The sequence below is a fragment of the Hetaerina americana genome, unplaced genomic scaffold (genome assembly GCF_022747635.1).
Source record: "Hetaerina americana unplaced genomic scaffold, ioHetAmer1.1.p SCAF_3, whole genome shotgun sequence".
Taxonomy (NCBI): domain Eukaryota; kingdom Metazoa; phylum Arthropoda; class Insecta; order Odonata; family Calopterygidae; genus Hetaerina; species Hetaerina americana.
Genome location: NW_027286874.1, coordinates 57,786,228 through 57,808,009, shown reverse-complemented (window position 1 = coordinate 57,808,009; position 21,782 = coordinate 57,786,228). Strand labels below are relative to the sequence as shown.

At 35.5% G+C, this 21,782-nt stretch overlaps 1 protein-coding gene across 1 annotated transcript in view; it reads right to left on the bottom strand.

The window, feature by feature from the left end:
- Positions 1-21,782, bottom strand: part of LOC139691022 (uncharacterized) — a 72,276-nt gene that overhangs the window by 47,472 nt on the left and 3,022 nt on the right. The window contains exons 4-7 of the mRNA XM_071588739.1: positions 21,376-21,531; positions 19,279-19,495; positions 16,997-17,182; positions 2,365-4,997 (exon numbers count right to left, since the gene is read on the bottom strand). Coding sequence (XP_071444840.1) covers positions 2,365-4,997; positions 16,997-17,182; positions 19,279-19,495; positions 21,376-21,531 — 3,192 coding nt within the window. The remainder of the gene's footprint in view (positions 1-2,364; positions 4,998-16,996; positions 17,183-19,278; positions 19,496-21,375; positions 21,532-21,782) is intronic.

The following is a 21,782-nucleotide window of genomic DNA, read 5'->3' as shown; positions in this document are numbered from 1 at the left end:
AGGCCTTGGCTATTTTCAGGGTCCAAAAAAGAGCCATTCGGCTCATGAGTTTTGCAAAACACAATGCCCCTTGTTTAAAAAATTGGATGCATTGCCAGTGACATGTATTTATATTTTTCAAGTAGTAGTACATACAAAAAGAAATTATCTGAGTATGTGAAAAACTGCGATATCCATAAATATTGCCATCCATGAATATTGCCAATATATCCATGAATAAGCAGCTGCACGTTTTATATGAATGTACAAAAAAGCAGGAGCTGGCCCAAATTTAATGGGCCTTCAACTTTATAATAAACTCCCAGCTGAGATTAAGGCCCATAAAAGTATGGCTGCATTTAAAGTCAATCCACTTTCGTTCTTAAAATTAAAAATGTTTTATTCAATGCTGAATTTCTTGATAATGCTGGATATCTGTCTTGTATCCATGTACGTATGTAATTTGTTACTTTCCCCTGACACGTCTTAAATCAAGCGTAACAGTTGTAACAACTGGACAAATAAAATGTCTTATTACTATTATTAATATCCATTCTAATTTTCTCCTTTGTTGGTGAATACACAGGTAAACAGCTCCTATCCATTGGGACCCAAATCAGTGGGGGACCTTTCCCTAGGGAACTGACTAGCAGTCCCTTCAACCCTTCATTGCATTGACAGCTTTTTTCACCAGCATGAGTCCACAATCAAATAATTGTTTACGCAGTGGTTTTGCTAATTAAATAGCCATTGCTTACTCCAAAATATAAACACAGAAATTAATTCCTTTGCTTTACTGAGCATTTAAAAATTTCAAATAAAACCCTTTAGTGAATATTAACGGTTATATTGCATAGGAGACTTATATCATTACAATTACCAATGATGCAAACTTGGAAAAAGTCATCTTGTGTTGCAATATTTCATCCTATTATTATTTTCATTACGTAAATGTACTGAGTTAACATGATTTTGTATTTCTTCTCTCAATAGATGAGAGACATTAACGTGAGCACATAAGTTGACATATGGCGATGGCTTACAATAATATAATTATTATTGTTCTAAGGAAGAGTCACCCACGTAAAAGCATAATTTACAATGTAAAAAACATGTTTCATCACAAGGGAACACATGTATTACAAAATGTCCATAATATACTTTGCACAAATAATGAAAATACAGGCAATCGTAGGCAATTTTGAAGAGTAATTCTAAAATTCCCATATTTAAAAAATAACAGAATAAACACATAAAATAGAACAAGTCAAACAAAAGAAATGAGTAAAATATAGGTACAAAATATAACATGAGCTCTTGTGGCAGAGGTGAAAAACCAGAAACAGAATACTCAATTTAAATTTTAATGAAAATGTATTAATACAATTTTAATTGATTTCAGAGTTAATTATGTCTTACATTGATGGGGAGGGTGTTACAAAGATTAATTTCAGTAACAGTCAATGATTTATGGTACATTGTGGTTCTACAAGCGAGGTTTAGGAAATTACTTTAGGAATAAACTTCCTGTTTGGGTGCTAGTCAAGCGAAAGATAAGTAATGAAGGTATTAACTAGGTCATATCAAACAGTTATACACTAAATGTGTCAATATCAACAGTTAAGTTTTCCCACAAATTTAAAAGCACATCAAAACCCAAGGAATTCATTCAAAATTTATAGTTTTGGAGCATGGAACAAGTATTTCTTTAGCAAAACTACTGCATAAACAAATTTTGGCCAAGGACTTATGCAATGAGGGGGACTGCCAATGTGATGAAGGGTGAAGGTGACTGATTCTCAGTTTCATTCATAGTGAGGGGTATGACCCCAGTTGGGTTCGGTAATACTCTGTACCTAGCAATGATATTGTGTACCTTCGAACATTTTCGGCTAAAATGCATTTTGGAGTATTCAGAATACAGATGTAAAGAGTTATCCCTTTAGCACTCATGGCAATAGAGGTATTTTAAAGTGAATCCAAGCCAGCTTGAAAAGATTAAATTACTAAGTTTGGTGAAAGATTCCAGGGAAATAATTTTATAAATTGCACAAAGACTTCTTGGGTTTACCACTAGATCAGAGATTGCACTCTGGCTTGTGCTTTAACACTTGACTGAAGTATAACCCTGAGGACAGGCAAAAGAACTCTTGTGATTCAAAAAACTACAAGAAATTCCAAAAACATTTGTTGGACTTCAGAAATTTCCTAGCAGGTTAGTTCATGCATGCACGAATAATTATAATGAATATAATTTCACTTCAAAAAGGCCCAAAAATAAACAACTAGGAAACAAAAAGTATACAAATCAAGAATTAATAGAAAAAAGCATTTTCACCAAAACCACAAACGGAAAAAAAGCACAGGACGGTAAATCAAACATACCTTTTGGAGTGACACTCAAGTCTGAATCAGAGGATCGCCTATGAAGGCAAGGATGGCTGTCGCTGGTAGACCCTGAAGCTTTCTTGGTCTGGCCGCTAGTCGAAGGTGGAGAAGAACCCGCCTTCTCAGGTACTGGATTACCAGGTACTGGAGTCCTGCAGAGGCATTGGAGGGTGGAAGTGGACGAGGTTGAGGAAGGTGAGGCATGAAGAGGAAGTGGAGAATTGCCAGCGCATGACTCGTGCATTCTAGAGCACCTGGGCAGGGGTTCAATACCCTGAACAGATGTAGAGGATTTTATGGAATTTACAGAAGGATCATTCTCCCTCTGAGACAATAATTTATCATCTTTCACTCCAGACACAAGATTATTTAGGGATGCACAGTTAAATGAAACTTTGTTTAAAACTTCTTCAGCCTTCCCAACTGCTGAAAACTTTTTATTATATTTACTCACCACGTTGGAATTATTAGTTTTATCATCTAGCTCCTCATGCTGGCTGACTGCTGATTGGTTTGATGCTTTTTCAGCTGATGTCTCAATGCTATCAAGTGATATTTGCGAGACAAAACAAGACAGTTCACTAGATAGCCTTTTAGACTCTTTACTCTCCAAATCATCACTACTCGAGGCTTTATCTTTGCTTGATTTTTTATTCTTGATTGGAAGAAGTTTTAGCTGCACATCTTTGATTATATTCTTATGAGAAATTAATTTATCCACAGGGATCTTCAAATTTTTTGAGGTTGAAGAAATCTCTCTATCCATTACAGGAGAGTGCTTACTAGACACTGATCTCTTTTTTCTGCATCCTTTTACAAACCTTGTGGGTGCCAATGTGTTCAAAAAACATTTATTTCTAGGCACAGAATCTTGATCATACTCAATTATATCTTCATCCATCTTTCCATCACCAAGGTATGATATACAACTAGAAGAATCATCTTCTTCATCTGATGATGAGGCATTAGAATAGAAATGCCCATCTATATATGTCAAGCCTAAACAACTGTCTTCCTCTTCTTCTTCTTGCCAAGAGGAAACTTCCAGAGTTGGTGGCTTTAATTCATTGTCTATAGTGAACTCTTCATCATCCCGAGATGTACGTGAGTATGACCTAATTCTTGGTGACTGCATATTTCTTCTATTTATCATCTCTTCTAATTCACATACTTGTGCAATGATGTCCTCATCATAGACCTTCTGTTCCAGTCTGAATGGAACCCTTGAAAAATCTAGTATTACTGGTTCCTTTTTCATTTCAGCAATGAAAGAATCTGACTTAGCAGGCTTAATTGCTGGCATTACTAGACTCTCCTTTGCATCATCAAATGCAAGCAATGGGGTAAATGAGGAATCATACGTTTCAACTGATTTCTGCACAGAAAGAGTCCTTTTTCTTTTTGCTTCTTTTCCACTGGAGTACAGCAGAGAATCAGTGGGAACTATTTGTTTATTTACTGTAAAAGTAGAAGGATTCAATGTGACTGGGCTGTTAGGAGTGGAATCCCCTTCCACTATTGGGGAAATAGGATGAGTCACTGTCACTTTTTCTTTGATACCAATATTCCCACAAGCATTCTGAACCAAGTCACACATGCCCATTCTTTTGATTATTCTAGCAGGATTTTCATTTTTCTGCGTAACCACATGAAATTCCTCAATCACTGAGTTTGATGATTCCTCATATTCATCAATGGTTTTTATAGCATTGTTCTTAGCACTTGAATGCATTAAACCACCCTTGTATTCAGTGAATTCATCGCCTAGACTATAATTCAGGTTCTTGTGAATGCTAATGCATTGCTCTTCCAATGAAGCATTTTCAGAATGCAGAAGGGGAATTTGAGTGAATGCACCAATGTTAGGGTCAATACTTTCATCAATTAAAGCTTCAATTGATTCTCCAGGGCTCTGAATATTTATTTCAACAGGAGTGACAGACTTGAAAATAGTTCCCGGATAAGAGCTTGGCTTCCCTATAAGAAAATCTTCTTTTACAGAGTTTTCTTCCGATAACATTGATCCGGAATCAAATTCTTCTTGGTCAATGATCGGATCTGATTTTGTAAAATGGAAACCTCCTGGTTCACCAATATCTGCACTATCACTTATAGACCTTCGATAAGATGAACTACGCGATAAAGATTTTGAGTTTCCACTTCCACCACTCCAGAGACGACAGAGCTTTCCATGCACTGATTTGGGTAAAAACTTAACAGCTTTGAGTCGACCAACCAAACCAGGTCGTTCTAAATTACTCCCTAGCTTCTTTTTATTTTTATGCTCAATATCACAAACCAATTCTTCCACATTATCTCTCTCTTTTCTTTGGTTATGGCGAGGTGATCCTCTGGGTGAATTCAAAGTTTTCTGAAGACTCTCTACGCTCTGACAATGGTGAATGACACCATATCCACTGACTGATAGGTGCTTTGGACTCCCAGATCTAACCTTAGAATTACCTCCCCCAGGAGAGAATGCACACTGAGATACTGAGGATGAAATGTGATGCTGAGATAAACTTGGCGATGTTGGAAAAAATGTAAATTGGTTTTTGTGCCTAGCATGTGGGCTGGTAGTTACTTGAGGGCAAGAATAATGGTTAATGCTGTTACTGCTAATACTATGCCTAGCATTGGATGTAAGCATTGATAGGCAGTAAATTAGAGTAACATATACAAAAAAGCAAAATGGATACGACAGTGTAGAGAAAAATATAGTGTTACCATAATAAACCACAGAATAAGTGAAAGAGCAAAGCAAGCAATGCAAGCATATTGACATTTCATATTATCAAACGTAGCATGAGATAAACATCCAACAGTTTCAATTAATTAAAAAGTATAATATTTAAAAAAATATATATATAAACAACATTGATAAAATAATAATACATCATTCCATTAAAAATGTAAATAAGAGGTTCATAAATGAGCCATGCAAATATGAAGTATTAAAAAAATAGAAAAACATCAAATAACGTTTTAAAATGACATAAAATGCATACACATGTGGGGGAATGGAATGACAGGCAAAATGAGGAGGGGCCACAAAGCAATAGAAGGGGATGAAGAGAGGGAAAGAGAAAGAGACATGCAAAGAATCTTTTAGTTCAGCCAGCAGCAATATGTGCTTCGCATTGGCAAAACTAAATATTGCAGTCATGGCCATATTCACAATGCTGTTAAACTCTAGTTATTGTATGCAAAAAGATGCCTTAATTTTCACTTGAGTTGATTGAATGCTTCTTTGGAATGTTTCATTAAATTTTACACCTATTTTGCAAAAATTATTTTATTACATGTAAAATCTATCTCAGGAGAAAAATAATGAAACGATATAATTATTTGCCAAAAAAATACTCTATCACACCATCCAATCCATGGTCAATAGGCACATTAAGCATCAAAAACAACTCAAATTTTAAGTTACACAGAAAAAAAGATCCATTAAATTAGAATCAAAATAAAATAAATTTCACGTTTTTCATAAAATGAGTTCACTAAAAACTGAGCTTATACCAATTCAACAAAACCCGTGGCTACTAATAAAGTGAAGCATTAATCACAGCTAATAACACATTGTAATAATCCCAGAGTTTTTTGTGGCACCAGAAGACATGGAACTCGACATGCTACTTTTCTCATCGCTGAGGAAATGTTTCTCAAATTGACTGTCATGTTAATGTTAGAATAAGTCACCAAATAGTTGCTAAGTTAACACTTAACTGATGTGATGATAGCACTTAGCTTAAGTAGGTTCCAATTCACATTTTTACCAATGAAACAATCCAAAGGTTTTGAAAATTAAAGCATATAATCATTCTAAGCCTAAAATCAATTGCAAATCAATTTCTATCACAGCTTAAGAAACTAATTTCTGAATTTTTTTGCACTTTTTTTAGGTTAAAAATTATATTTTTCAGGCTAAACTATTCACCTTAAGTGCCATGTGCAATTGTTTTATGTATGATACAAACTTTGAGTAAGCTAAAGCTAAAATTTGACTTATAAATATAAGACCATGGATAGCAAAACGTGTAATTTAAAAGGTCACACCACCTCAAAAAATGAAGTAACCCGAATAACGAAATAATCAGATTTCATCAAAACCAAGAGAAATATAAGTCAATGCAAATTGATATGTATACTAGGGAATCATCGCAAAACATCTATGGGTACAACCATTATTGAATGTAGAACCATTATTGTAATCGGTACAATATTAAGTGCAACACTATGATATCAAGTATTGGTAAGGTAATGATTATAGAGGTCACAGTAATTTTTATTTAAATGAACAGATAAGGTAATGATGATAAAATTGGTATTTTAGCAACAAATCATCCTTATGTATAAGATAATTTATCTTAGTACCTTGGTGATGTTACTTTAGGTACTCTGACCTATTTATTGAGCTATTTTATTGACTATACAAGGAAGTAAATAATACCATGTATACATACACAAGCTCAGGAGCATATTCCTATATTTGGTCATAAATAACATAATGGCAATATCTCCAAAGATGACACACTTACATTGCACAGTGCAGTCTTAAATATAAAGATGACAGTTTCTCATATTTTCAGAAACCACATTTAATGGCATGCTAACATATTTGCATGCATTAAAAGTTTCTATGAACTATTCGTCATTGTTTTGCATTTCAGAATATGCACCAAATCTAAATGAAAAGAGGGTAGAACTGAATCAAGGCCAATTCCATAAAATTATAAAGGAACTTTAATAATATTAATGAACTTGTTGTGAATTCTGTGAACACCTACCCTTAAACATATTTCATACAGCCACAAAATTCCCGGTTGGCATTGTAACCAATTGACTTTTCAATATTATTACAAAAAGTAAATTTTTGTTTCCCTGAGTTCCACTTATTTCACTCAAAGATCATCTTTATGCATCCATTTCCTCTTCCATCATAAAAGTTAATCCACCAAACTTGGAAAATGTATACAAAAGCTCCTCTTTAGTACCAACATGATATACAAACTGTATTATTTGCTTTTATTATAATATACAGTGGACTATATATTTACTGAAAAAGTGGATAAAAAGATTAAAAAATCAATTATAACTTATGTAAAATTAAGAGTGGGAGAAATATTTCAAAATTCTACATATATTTACAATAAATGAAATATTTCAATGGCTTACAATAAAATATAGAATATAGTTGACTATCAATGCAACAATTTCAGAGTGTAAAAATCATTCGCCTTAACTGGGATTCAAACCCAGGTCCCTCAATATCCGGTCGAGTGCTTTAGCCACTTAAGCTACCGAGGCGTCCTCTTAAACTCTGAAATTTTGGGGCTTTTAAAGGAACTAGATGTTGTGACGAAATGCCGTACATACAATGTCACAGGCATTCGTATTCGTGCGCGACGCGCCACAGTCCACGAGGTTAAAGCCAACTTTAAACACTTATGGTGTTTTCACTTTGACAAATTCCAAAGAAACTGCGGGAGATGCCGCAACAGTAACTTTTAACGAGTCATCCGCTAATGTGCATTTCAATGCAACAATTTCAGAGTGTAAAAATCATTCGCCTTGACTGGGAAGCTTGAAATGCACATTAGCAGATGACTCCGTTAAAAGTTACTGTTGCGGCATCTCCCGCAGTTTCTTTGGAATAGTAGACTATCTTATGCAAACAGGTGCAATTAATGTAAATAAATGATTAGTCCTCACACAGAAAAAATTGGAGTACAACTTCTTACATAGACTTTGGCAAAACTGAATGACTTCTCAAATACAAGCTGAAGGAGTATTGCAATTAAAAATTCAAAATAATGGCAGTGGCTGACAATGCATGGATGGAACGCAGCCATAATAGATTTCCGTGACCAGAAGATCATTATGTAAAATACAGGTTTTTCTCGAGAATAATATGACAGCCTTAGAAATCATGAAGTACTCAGATGACTACAACAGGAAAGACTGTTATCCCTTCTCTAACATGTGGCAGAACCTAATAATGGAACATAACTAATGATGACATTGCCGAGTTGAAAATGGAGTGTAATAAAGTGACGTTGGTGGAAATGGACTCAAAGTTCACTTTACCTGAAGTTGGTAAATACATTCTGTGACCAATTTTTGTTCTATACATGTTTTACTTGAAATTCACCTTAAAACCTGGCAACTTAGAAGTTATTTTCCAAAAAAAAACTTTCAAGTTTAACTTAAGATTACATTAATGCAAAGGAAAAGGAAATGCATGAAAAATATTTCAGATTTGGATGATCGAAGGTGGGAAGTGGTCCAAAAGTTCCCAAAATCTTACCGTACATTACTATACTATTAGTCAATCACAAAAAATACTTTTGAAAGTTGTTTCTTGGTTTCAAAGTGAGTCTGCATCACTTTAATAATACTTCATCTTTTACTTATGAAATGGACAATTTTTTTAACACGAGTTCATATGACGATAACAATTTTCTCGTCAAATTAGCTTGTGTACAAACATAATATTTACTTCTCAGGTAACAGAACCAAAATTCCTTTCCTCAGGTTTTAACATTAATCTTAGATTCCCGTGTCAAGAGTTCTTAGTATTTCTTATCCCCTTGCCGACCCACTAATCAATTTCATACTTTTATAGCATTTAGCATAATTATGTGCATCTGCAACCAAATTCAAATAAATTATTACGTAGTTTGACTGGCAGACGTGTAAGATTCTAGCCATGATAAAAAACCAGTTCCCATCAGATCACTGAAGTTAACCAATATTGGATCTGAATGGAAGTAGGCTTTTATGCAAAGATCAAAGTTATGAATCCCTTCTTGATAATTACAAATTCTAACATAGTTATCCTTATATCAAGGCATAAATTTTGACCATCTAAAGGAATATTAAAGCAATAAAATAAGCTTCAAATACAAAACAATAGTTTTAACTTCATATAAAAAATACCCAATGACTTCAGCTGATAAACAAGGATAGTTTGAAAGGTTCTCGGAATCACCCACAGATGTCCACACTAGCTGAACAAGTTTCCCATGTAGTAACAGGTCATACTTTATGAGTGAACAAGTGACCCTTCAAGGCTTTGGGAAGAAATATGAGGTGGGGACAACTCTTTTTTCTTGTTCCTGTGCAGTGATTTGTGAAGATGGGAAAAATTGAGATTCCAGCAATGATTAAATACTTAATAAAGAATAATATGAAAGCTAAGGAAATTCATGCCGACTTTCAGAACACTCTGTGGGACGGTGCTCCTTCATATTCAACTGTTACACAGTGGACAAAAGAGTTTAAGTTTGGTCGGGACTGCTTGGATGATGAAGTGGTTGGCCATCATTTTGGGCTGATTTCTTTAACCAATTAAGCTACTGAGGCATCCTCTAGTCATCGACTGCAAAAAGTTTTTCAGGGTTTTAATCGTCAGTACATTTAATAGTCCATTTAGCTATATTTAGAAGGGCCTTGGTGAAAGCACTCAGACAGATATGCGAAGAATCCAGATTCAAATCCCACTCATGGTAAATGATTTTTACACCGTGAAATTTCTGCAATTAAATGCACATTAGTGGGCGACTACATTAGAGTAACCATTGCCGCATCTCCTGGAGTTATTTAAATTTGCTAAAGGAAAGCACCTTTGTGTTTAATCACTGCCATTAACCTTGTGGACCATGATGCAACTACTATTACTAGTGACATTTTATGTAAAGTGATTCATCATAGCATCTAATAGTTTAAATGGTTTATGTACTTGCAAAATAGCAAAAATTGTTTATCAAATTATGCAATTGTTAAAGGAATTTCAAAAAATCCCCATGAATCATCAGCCAATATTTAAATTCAGGAAAATTGTTAGAAAAATTGCACCTCTATTCAGAAATATATCATATCTACAATCAAAACTGGTTTTCTTCATTTCTGGCTAACCTCTTACTAACATGAACTAGCAATGATTTTATTAACTCTTAATAAACCCAAATCAACCTCTCAGTAGAAGAGCTTACTAAATGCTTGGATAGGAGATTTTATAAGATGACAATTACACCGAGGGAAAGTAAAAATGAGAGCATGCAAATGAATGTGTTCTGCTGCAGTAACGATATATCATATAGCATCATGCAGAGTTTACCTTTTGCCACAAATAATTATTGAGTGATCACTTTCACGAAAAAGAATTCAATTAATGTACACTAAATGAGGCCCCTTCATTAAATTATTTATAAGTGGAGTTAAATAGATCTTCAATATTGCTTCATACCCTGTCAGATGATCAAATATGATAAGATTCTGAAAACATTACCAAAAACATTCATACTCCATTATCACAATACATTGCCTTCACAATTAACAATGATACATGCATGCATATTCATTCATAGGGGATTCTAATTAGGTACTTAAATGTTGGAAAATAGAGACAGAGAGAGAAAATAGAGAGAGTTTATGGCTGCGTAGGTTTTCGCGGCGGTGGTTTGAAGTACTCTGCATTGTCGGGTTTCACCGCGTCGTTGTTTGATTCAGACAACAGTTTCGCCGAAGTTGCATTCGGCGTCTTCTTCTGCATTCGGCATCTTCGACCTGAAGACGCCGAATGCAACTTCGGCGAAACTGTTGTCTGAATCAAACAACGATGTGGTGAAACCCAACAATGCAGAGTACTTCATAGAGACAGTTTGTTGGATGTTGTTGAACACACTGAATAAGAATACCTTAGAGGATACAAAAAAGTCTGTCGAACAAATGGTCAAGGGTATTGTCTAAATTTCTATGAATTAAAATAGGCTGCAGCACATATTTATGGCATGAGCGTGTCAAAACTGGATAGTCCTGGATGTGAAGTTCAAAATTCCAAAGTTTTTCCTATTTGAAGGCATGAAAAAAATTTTTTTTTAATTTTGAATAGTCCAATTTCATAGAGAACACTAAATAGGATCGGAAATATAAATGTGAAAAGTTACATTCATTAAACAGATGAAAAACTACTCCTTGAAATAGTATAAGAATGGCAGCAATGAAATTGTAAGTATTTCACCTAACACCAAATCTTCAAGGCAAAATGCTTATATTACAAACATGCAGCATGACCATGTTATAACAAGTATAAATTATTGTGTGACCTCTTCTGGTATGAGAACTTTTTTCGATGAACCATCACTTGGCAATAAAGTTTACATGCAATAATATAGCTATAACAAGTCTGGATAGCACCTATAATCATTATTGTGAGTGTTTCTATAAATGGTATATGTAATGAGATCAAACACAATCCCTCATGATCTGAATACAAAAATATGTACAATGTGCAGCGCCTAAATCTGGACAAATTTCAATTTGGATTTTCCTGCCATGTATCTTAGTTCCAATGGAGGTTGCGATTGGCATTCTTGAAAGCTATAGGCATCTAGTAAACAGTCATAACCTCAAAATGACTGAGATGGTACATACAAGCACGGAGTACAATCGAAGATCCGCTATTATCGAAAGTGTTTGCATTTGGCATTATATTTTGAAATAGTTTGATTCTTTTGGTACCCTAGATCAACTGTTTACAATACTGTGACTGAGTATAATGATTTGGAGAAGTCTGGGGAAGGTATCGCTAACCCGGCGAGGAAATCTCATGAGGAAACGCTTGCTTGTCCAGATTTAAGCGCCGGACCCTGTATAGTGAATAATTATGAAACAAGCAGAATACACTTTCATTCAATATTATGAACAGCCATGAATTTGATTTATTTCTGATCTATGGATAGACCACAGCATATGCTATTGTAAAATTGTGATCTTTTTTTGTCTGGCTCCGGATCAAATTGCTGTATTCCTACAAATATCTGCTAAAGAGCCTAGCATAACAAAAATGTCATTGCATCCAAATGAAATTTATTTCCCAGAAGGAAAAGTTGGACAAAATTTGACAATATTAAAATATTGGTATGCTAAACAGTAAAGTTGAGGAGGAATTAAATTTATCCCCCTCACCATTGTTTAGTAAAAAAAACATGGAAAATCCAGTCTTTCATGGTGAGAGAAGGAAAATACTACCTTGATCAAAAAGTTCCCGGAATAACCACCGTGTGGCGCTCCCATCGTTCCGATTTGAGTTCTGTTTTTTTTGTTAAATTGGTACATCTGTTGTTGATATTCCCTTTAAATCTTAGTGTCATAACTTGACATTTGCAAAAGTTACGTAGCCAAGAGTACATCTATCTCTGTGTGTGTTGGCGATTTTTTACAATTTCAGAAATGGATTTAAATTTGCAACAACGAACTTGTATTAAATTTTGCGTAAAAAACGAATTTAGTGGCGCACGGACGTTGGAAATGTTGGAAAAGTGTTTCGGCAACGATTCTCTAAAAAAAACGGTCGTTTACCAGTGGCACGAGCGGTTCAGAAGTGGTCGTGAGTCAATCGAAGATGATGAACGCAGTGGCAGACCATCGACATCGAAAGTCGGTGAAAAAATTGATAAAGTAAAAGAAATGTTGGTCAATAACCGCAAATTAACCATCAGAGAAATAGCGGAGGACTTGAACATTGCCTATGGATCCGCCCAAGACATTGTGGTTAATGATTTGGGTTTCCGTCGTGTAGCAGCAAAGTTGGTGCCAAAAGACCTCAATTTCATGCAAAAAAGAGACCGTGTTGACGTCGCAAAAGACATGATTTGCGAGGCTGAATCCGATCCCACATTCATCAAAAGGATCATTACTGGAGACGAGACGTGGGTTTATGAGTACGACACGCAATCCAGACATCAGGCAAGTGAAGTTTGGCGTTCACCAAATGAGCCGAGACCAAAAAAACCACGTCGTTTTCAGTCAAAAAAGAAGGCAATGCTGACGGTTTTCATGGATTACAACGGTGTAGTGCATCATGAATTTTTGCCAGAAGGCCAGACAGTAAACAAAGAGTATTATTTGGGCGTTATGAGACGTTTGCGTGAAGCAATTCGCCGAAAGAGACCAGAAATGTGGGCAGAAAACTCGTGGATTTTGCACCATGATAACGCACCGTCGCACAGTGCTATCATTATTCGTAATTTTTTGACGAAAAATGCAACAAATACCATCCAACAGCCACCGAATTCACCTGATTTGGCTCCCTGTGACTTCTTTCTGTTCAATCGAGTTAAAAAACCATTACGGGGAACGCGTTTTAGCAGCCGAGAGGAAGTAATGGAAAAATCGCAGGAAGCACTGATGGACATACCGAAAACCGACCGTAACTTTTGCAAATGTCAAGTTATGACACTAAGATTTAAAGGGAATATCAACAACAGATGTACCAATTTAACAAAAAAAACAGAACTCAAATCGGAACGATGGGAGCGCCACACGGTGGTTATTCCGGGAACTTTTTGATCAAGGTAGTATGTCCTGCAAAGCTGTGAAATGTGGCACTTGAAGATTCACAATCTGCGCAACTAACATAAACAAGGACTCTTGAGAGTGAGACAATGTTAAAGGAAAAGGGCAAATAATTTTGGAAAAGACTGAATATTGAGAACTTGTACACTCTAATTGCTTTCTATATCAATTTGAAGTGATACAAGGCATTTTGTTGCATAAAATTTTAAGAGAAGCTGCCTCCCTTGAGATATAAAATATTAGAAGAGGTATTCCCTGCAGGATGTATGAGAGCTATATAGAAAGAATGGTTTGATTTCTTATAAAATAGACTGCATCACAGATTTAAAAAAAATTATTTATTTAATACCTTAGATCATTCTCTGTTTTTATGCATTGTTTCCATTTTTGTTTAAAAATTTTTCATACAGTTCCACAAGTTTTTGTATGCCAAAGTCAGAGAAGTGCCTCATTTGAAGATAAATAATCTTCAACTGCTTCTTTCACCTCATTATCTGTGGTGAAGCTCTTGCCACCGAGAAACTCCTTTAGGTAGCAGAACAATTGAAAACCACTTGATGACAAGTCTGGACTATATGGTGGATGTCTGTCTCTATATCTCTTGCCGTTCAAAAATCTGATCAGATTTTGGGTTTGCATGGCCGCATGGGGTTGTCATGCAGCAACAAAACTCCAGAAGTCAGAGGACCATTCCGAAGTGCATGTTGAAGTTTTGTCAGAGTAGCACAGTTAGCAGCTGCATTTATTATTGTACCTTGCGACATAAATGCCACTAAAAAGACTCCATGTCTATCCCAAAACACGGTCCCCATAATCTTGCATGCTGAGATTGTCTGCATTGCCTTGATTTTGACTGGTAATATTTATGTGATGCCATTTCATTGACTGACGCTTAGACTCTGGAGTCATGTGAGAAGCCCATGTCTCATTTCCTGAGACGATGAGCAGAAACTCAATGGGCCTTTAAGAAGTGTTCAGTCCAAAACCACAAGCTAAATGTGATGTGGAGTTCACAGAAACTGTTGCATCATCCCATGAGTGCAAGGCATTGCCTTAATGAGGCAGTAGTGATGGCCACCAGAAATTTATTTTATGATAATTCTGAGTCACATTTTTACAAAATTTTGAAGTGCTGGCAAAAACAAATGTCTCTAGACAGCTTTCTTTTAAAAATTAATTGGGTACCTATCACAAATGATATACTATTTACTTCGGCATTTTTTGCTTTTACAAATCAAAATCGCATTCCCGGTTGCTTCATTCCACCAGAAAAGAAAGGATAAACATGAACCAAGGTAACAATTTCAGAGTGTAAAAATCCAAGCTACCGAGGCATCCTCTTAAACTCTGAAATTTTTTGGGGCTTTTAAAGGAACAAGATGTTGTGACGAAATACCGTACATACAATGTCACAGGCATTCGTAGTTGTGCGCGAGGCGCCACAGTCCACGAGGTTAAAGCCAACTTTAAACACTTATGGTGTTTTCACTTTGACAAATTCCAAAGAAACTGCGGGAGATGCCGCAACAGTAACTTTTAATGGAGTCATCCGCTAATGTGCATTTCAATGCAACAATTTCAGAGTGTAAAAAGGTAGCTTAAGTGGCTAAAGCACTCGACCGGATATTGAGGGATCTGGGTTCGAATCCCAGTCAAGGCGAATGATTTTTACTCTCTAAAATTGTTGCATTGGAATGCACATTAACCAATTAGGCAATTGAAAGACACATACATTAAGAAAATTAAATATGGTGTCAGAAGGGAAGTTAATTAATTCTGCTATTTCTGAGCTCATAAATGATATCCTCTGCTCTACAGCCAAGGAAAGGCAGCTATGGTGTAAAAATAAAAACCTTATAGTAAATGTTATTCTCCAATTCCATTTTTAAAATTCATCGCAAAGCAGCTCCTTGTACCATGAACATGAAATTGATGCATTAATTACCACTAATGCCAAGTTCCAGGGGCTCTCTAAATCACAGGCCTTAACTGGTATTCTCATGTGCATGCATCAGTAAAAAGATATCTTGGCTCTTTTCTAATAAGTAAATTAGTCCCTAATTTAAATAATGAAAATCTTAAAATGAAACCTCATGCTAAAGTGCAAATTACTTATTCCAATATGTTCCGCAGCAATTTAGCTAAAGCTAGTAAAACCTTCTCTGCACAGAAACATCTGTAAAAGCCATACTCCAAGTTCCTCTTGAAGCATCTCTTCACTACTGTAAATTAACCTTTATCCATATATCAACTCATGAATTCGTTTTGTAAAAATGAATCCTGGTTAGTTTACTATAAACTTGTCATGCAACAACCACTTTTCTTTGGAAATACTAACTTTAATCAGTACTCAAAAACCCTCTGCCGGAAAGGCCCTAGTCACTCTGCTTTAGTGCCATTTGTCAAACTTCCAAAGGACATCAAAGGCAATCCCTCAATTTCTATGCTTATAAAGAAAGTTTAAAATTATTCTCCAATAAAAGTTAATATAATGTGAGTATATACTTGCAATGCATATTATAAATGCACATCATTCGTATGGTACATTATTCTTGATATAAAATATGTATATGCTGTCTTATTACTAAGCATGCAAAATTGTTAAATTTTTATGACTGTATAATATTTTATAGGCAGTCAATCCTTTTAATGAAACCATGCCATATTTGAACAACATAAACTATACCACAATTATAGAAATGGAAGAATGAGACGAAGAACGGCATTTTCCAATGAGGAGCTTGTTCAGAAAATATTCAATAGATTTTGCCCTAATTAGGTTTTCCCTGATAGCATGGTTCTTATTTTGATGCTTGAGTGCTTTAAAGTAGGAATGGTTTTTTTTCCGTCATTTGCACTTCCCCAAAATCACCACTCTTCTACAAGTTGCACTTGCTCCAAGAATCCTAGATAATGCTAATGTATGGTTTTACTGTACTTAATCAATAAAAACCTCTGCAGTCTATTTTATGTCGTTGTTTCAAATGTTCACATATAAAACCAATATTTAAATGTAATTAAGCCAAGTCAACACCCAACATTAATTTTTATGTAAGTGGCAAAGACTAAACTGAATGAGTTCCCTCCACCTATGTAACTAAAAAAAAAGAAGACATCAGCAAGCATCACTATGCAGCATGCTCATATTTTAAAGAGAATAAATTACCAACTTCCCAAGAGCCATGTCAAAATAATCAGCCAAAGAACCATGGTGGAATACCAATATAATGTATCCTGTTTAACTTTTTTAATGTAATCAAGGACTCACTCTAATGGCTCTTGGTTGGTATTGCTGGACACCTGATTTGCTGGCGAAGGAGAAGGTGATGGGGAAGGAGAATGAAGCTGTGGTTGAATTGGTGGAGGAGCTTGAAGTTTGACAAGGGTAGCAGCTGTCCCAATTCCACGGACAACAATGCCAGTTTCTCCTTCCAGGTCGAAACTTTGCTGATACCTATGAAAAAGAGTCATTTTAAGATAATTTTTTGCTGACAAAATTATTTTTTTGTGAGGATACATCTGATCCTTTTACCTTGAAACTATACATTTTTTGAGCAACTTCTGAATATTATGTACCAAAAGAAATAACATTATGATTTGACCACTCATTATAAATTTGCCAGTAGAAACTCTGGAAACAAAATAATTAGTGATGATAAAATTGATATTTGCTAATACTTTTCAACATTATTAAAGCAGACTTCTAATGTATTTCATAACAATACATTGCCTCTTTGGAACTGAAGACTAATCCGCTTCTATTTACATAAACCTTTGCACATATATGTCAGGTACATGAACATACCACTAAAAATGAACAGATATATTTACACACATTCAGAAAATTAATTAAAAACTTAGGCTCAACCAACATTGATTACCCATGAACCTAAGAGTCAACTTTAATTAAAAATAGCAATTTTCCACAAAAGTGTGATTTTTGTGGAAAATTGCTATTTTTAATTAATCATGATATTCCACCATATCACGCCTGAAACGTCTCTTTTTTAAGAGTCAACTGTTGTTTCTATGTAACTATGGTCACATCTCTGCATCGAGCTGGAAAAATATCTTCACAAATTACAGACTTTACTCAAAAGTCATAATTTCCAACCAAAACAAACACATATTACCACCTCATTGCCCCTTCCAAGTGCTAAAAATGTCCAAATTGATGACAAAAACCCTTTCATCACCAGAAAACTTTGCTTTTTCAGATGCAAAAAAGATTGATTAGCTCCTTAACATCCTATAATCTTCAACGCAACAATTTCAGAGTGTAAAAATCATTGACCTTGACTGGGATTCGAACCCGGATCCCTCAAGTAATCTAGCCAGCCAACTTATTCTCTTTCCTCCGCAAGGCAGAGAAAAGAGAATAGATTGGCTGAGACTGCAAGCCCTTATCCATACCCTCGCTGCAAGAAATTTCTAAGGTCACTTCTTATTTTTCATTATCCAAGAAAACACCTCTCACACCATGCCAGTAAAAGCAGTCACTTACTCTCAAATAATGTTGTACATGCCCTATGTACAATGCAACTTCTATCACTGCATTAGCATAGAAGATTACACCAATCCTTTTGATATATCTTATGATCAACCACTGTTTTTCTTCAGTCTGATACCTTGCTCCTTCCCTTTCATTCACAACAGTTCCCAATGCAAAACCTTTGATCAATACTTCAATTCTCTAATATACATAACTTACCATTTTCTGCCCAGAGGTCTGTTTGAACCATCTTGTAGACATTTGATTCAGCAAATGAACCAAAAAACACTGGCTTAAATCTCATACACTACCCATTCCCTTTCATGATGACAGCTAAACAGCCAATCTGAACTAATTATGACCCCAATCCTCACTAACCAAAGGCACAACACAATGGCCCAGTCTCTCCCCATAGTGGCAAATTAAGTGGAAGTCTGAAAGATACCGGAAAAGTATTTCCTTCTTCTGCATATTACCTCCCACTATTCCACTATTGAATCATCAATTATGATATTATTACTGTGTTTCACTGTGATTTTAACAAAGAAATATCATTAAGTTCATTTTATCTTTTGAAAATCAACCACCCACCCTCACTCTGCACTGTCGAAGATAAAAAGTTAAACTCCAAAACTCAGACAAAAATGCCCTAGTAGTTTATACGAGAGGTGACTGACAAGGGAAACTGAGAGGTGACTGACAAGGGAAACTGAGAGGTGACTGACACTGAGGTCATTTGCGCCATTAGGGAAGGATGGGAAAGGAAAGGTGATGTCATTTAATTTTAGAAAAATATCAAAAGGATTTCAGATGCAGATACTCGTCTACCATTAATTCTGCCAGATATGAGCCCAAAAGCTGACAAGTACCCTCTCAATGATGAGGATTATATAAGATTGTCCAAAGTAAGAAAGAGCAATCATTTTCACTTTTAAAGTAATTTTTTTTACATTAAAGGTGTGAATTCTAAAAATTGGTCAGGAAAAGTGATTGAGTGTTTCAACCAGTAATTATATATGCATTCATCAACTGAAATGGGAGATTTTTTTACAACTCACCCAAGGACTGCATTAGCACCAAGCTCAATGGCCTTGAGGCCAATCCGACGGCGTAGTTCTCCAGACAGTTTAAAGAAGAGGGCTTGTCTAGCTTCATTAGAAGCCCTAGGAGTTCTTATCTTGTCTATCCATTGGTGCTCTGGATCTCCTTCAACAACCAACTCACTGACAAGCCCCTGAAGTCTTGACACTAAATGGCCCTCAGGAATCGACCCCGCTTCATTGAAATAATTAGAAATGCACAGAATTATACATGCAGTGTAATTTAAAATTTTTGAATTTTCAGCATTTTAATTTATTCATGGGGTAGCCACAAAATTAGAACCAAATAACATTAATTCTGAATTAATAAACAAGGCCACTGCAGAAAAATTGTAATTTTTTTCCATAGGCAAGGCAGTCATATTCACCAGTAGCAGTAGCAATTACTGCAGGAGATGACTGACTTTTAAGGCCATTTGTATTATTCTGGATGCTGGATAAAGTGGTAGAGGGAGGATGCTCAAGGAATGGGGGTAGAAGCGGAGAGAAATCCAGCATCAGCATTAGCCTAATCCTAACTAAAGACATCAAGGGTAGCACAATTTTAAGTCCAATTAAATGGGTTAAGTACTGCACTATAAGACCTCTTTACAAAGGGGACAGGATGTCATTGAAAATTTTGCCACCACTGAGATTCAAACTCAGACCCTCTTGGCAGAGAACCAGTACACTATCCATTCATCCCTATCACATTCAGTTAGCTCTCAGCTACTCTTGCTTACTAACCTGTTATGGCTTTGAACAAGACAAATGAAAATTACCAGTGATGCCCAAGATAAATTGGCTTTAGCATACATGAATCACACAGGTATATGTTTAATAAAAATGCTAAGGGGTTTTAGGATTAATTGTTTTGGATTCCTCCACCTCTATACAACAGGTAGCAAATGCACAATTAAACAGTAAAACCATAAACACAGTAATCAACCGGTCGGTTTGACAGGCGATGGTAAAGTTCATCCAGTACTAAGCCCAACGGTGTGTGAAATTCACACATCAGGGTAGGGGGGCCAGTTCCTTTCCATGTGCTGGTTATGGTTTCCCAGGAAGATCTGATACCCAAAAAATCACAGAGATTGTATGGAGCTGCAGATGCCCAGAGAGACTTGGCCGGGATTTGAACCCGGGCCCTCTGGTCAGTATTCAAACGCTCTACCCCAGGACTACTGCGGCCCACTAATTAAACAGTATAACTTGAAATTTAACAACTGTAAAATTTATTCATCACCATCATTAAGACAGCATGCTTTCTTACACACCTTACCGCCAAGTATGGTTCATATCTATGAAAATAGTTCTACAGGAAGTTTAACCAACAAGAAGATATTCTAAAATTATTTTTATAAAGAAATGGTTCCCAAAAAGCCCTAACGACAATTAAAGATTTTAAGTACACATCATTAGCAAACATAATTTTACCCTGCTTTCACTGAAGAAAATAGGGCCTCCTAAACTTTTTCAATAAAGTGATTTTTTAAATAAAGGATCAAAATGCACTGACTACATTTCTTCTCCTGATGTGCATAAACTTCACTTTCAACAATTTTTCCACAAAGCCATTCGAAACTCACAGGCAGGGTGGCCAAGGAGGTTCATTTAATGTAAAGCAATGGTTGGTAGAATCCTACCATTATGGAAATTGAATTCAAAACAGGGTCTTCCTCTTTCCTTTCTATTAACAACATTAAAGCTTTCATCCAAATTTAAACATTTTATCTCTCTTTTATGATCATTTATTTGCAAAAGTTTGTGCTATATATTTTAGGTTTAGTGGAAATACATTACTAATTAAACAATTGTGGCAATAGCAGAAATCCTTGGTCACAAACTACCTACATTTTGAAACTATAGCTTCAATAGGAAATTTAGAAAGAGATGCAATGAGAAAATTGAGAACATGAAAATAACCAGGCCATTGGAAACATGATGGTTGTAACTTAGGGATCCAAAGAGTTATATAATAATTATAAATAATCTAACAATAATTTTATTTTAAATCAAATTCATGGTGATACAATATATCTTACTATAAACATTTATGTAATCATAACTTACAGCAGAAGAACTGAACACCACATGAAGACTGACGAAATTTATTGAAGTCCGAAAAAAGCTCAACTTTAACTATCACATGCACCTCTCCACGAATGCCATGCATGGTGTCAAAAACAGGGATCCACCCAATCATCGTGGTTCCACTACCAGTTTTCCCTGAATAAGAAAAAAAACAATGCCATTAAATAAAGAACGATAATACCAACACATACAAAAAGGAATATTTGATGCAACTAATAATTAAGGAGCTAACCACAGGCATCTCTTTTTTTTGCACTAAAATGGTGCAGGTACTAACTCCTTCACTTAAAAATTTGCTTCATAGAAACAATGAATGCGTATTACTTCTTAAGACATGATCATTAAAACAGACAATCAACTCTAAACATACTTCTTCCACAAAAGTG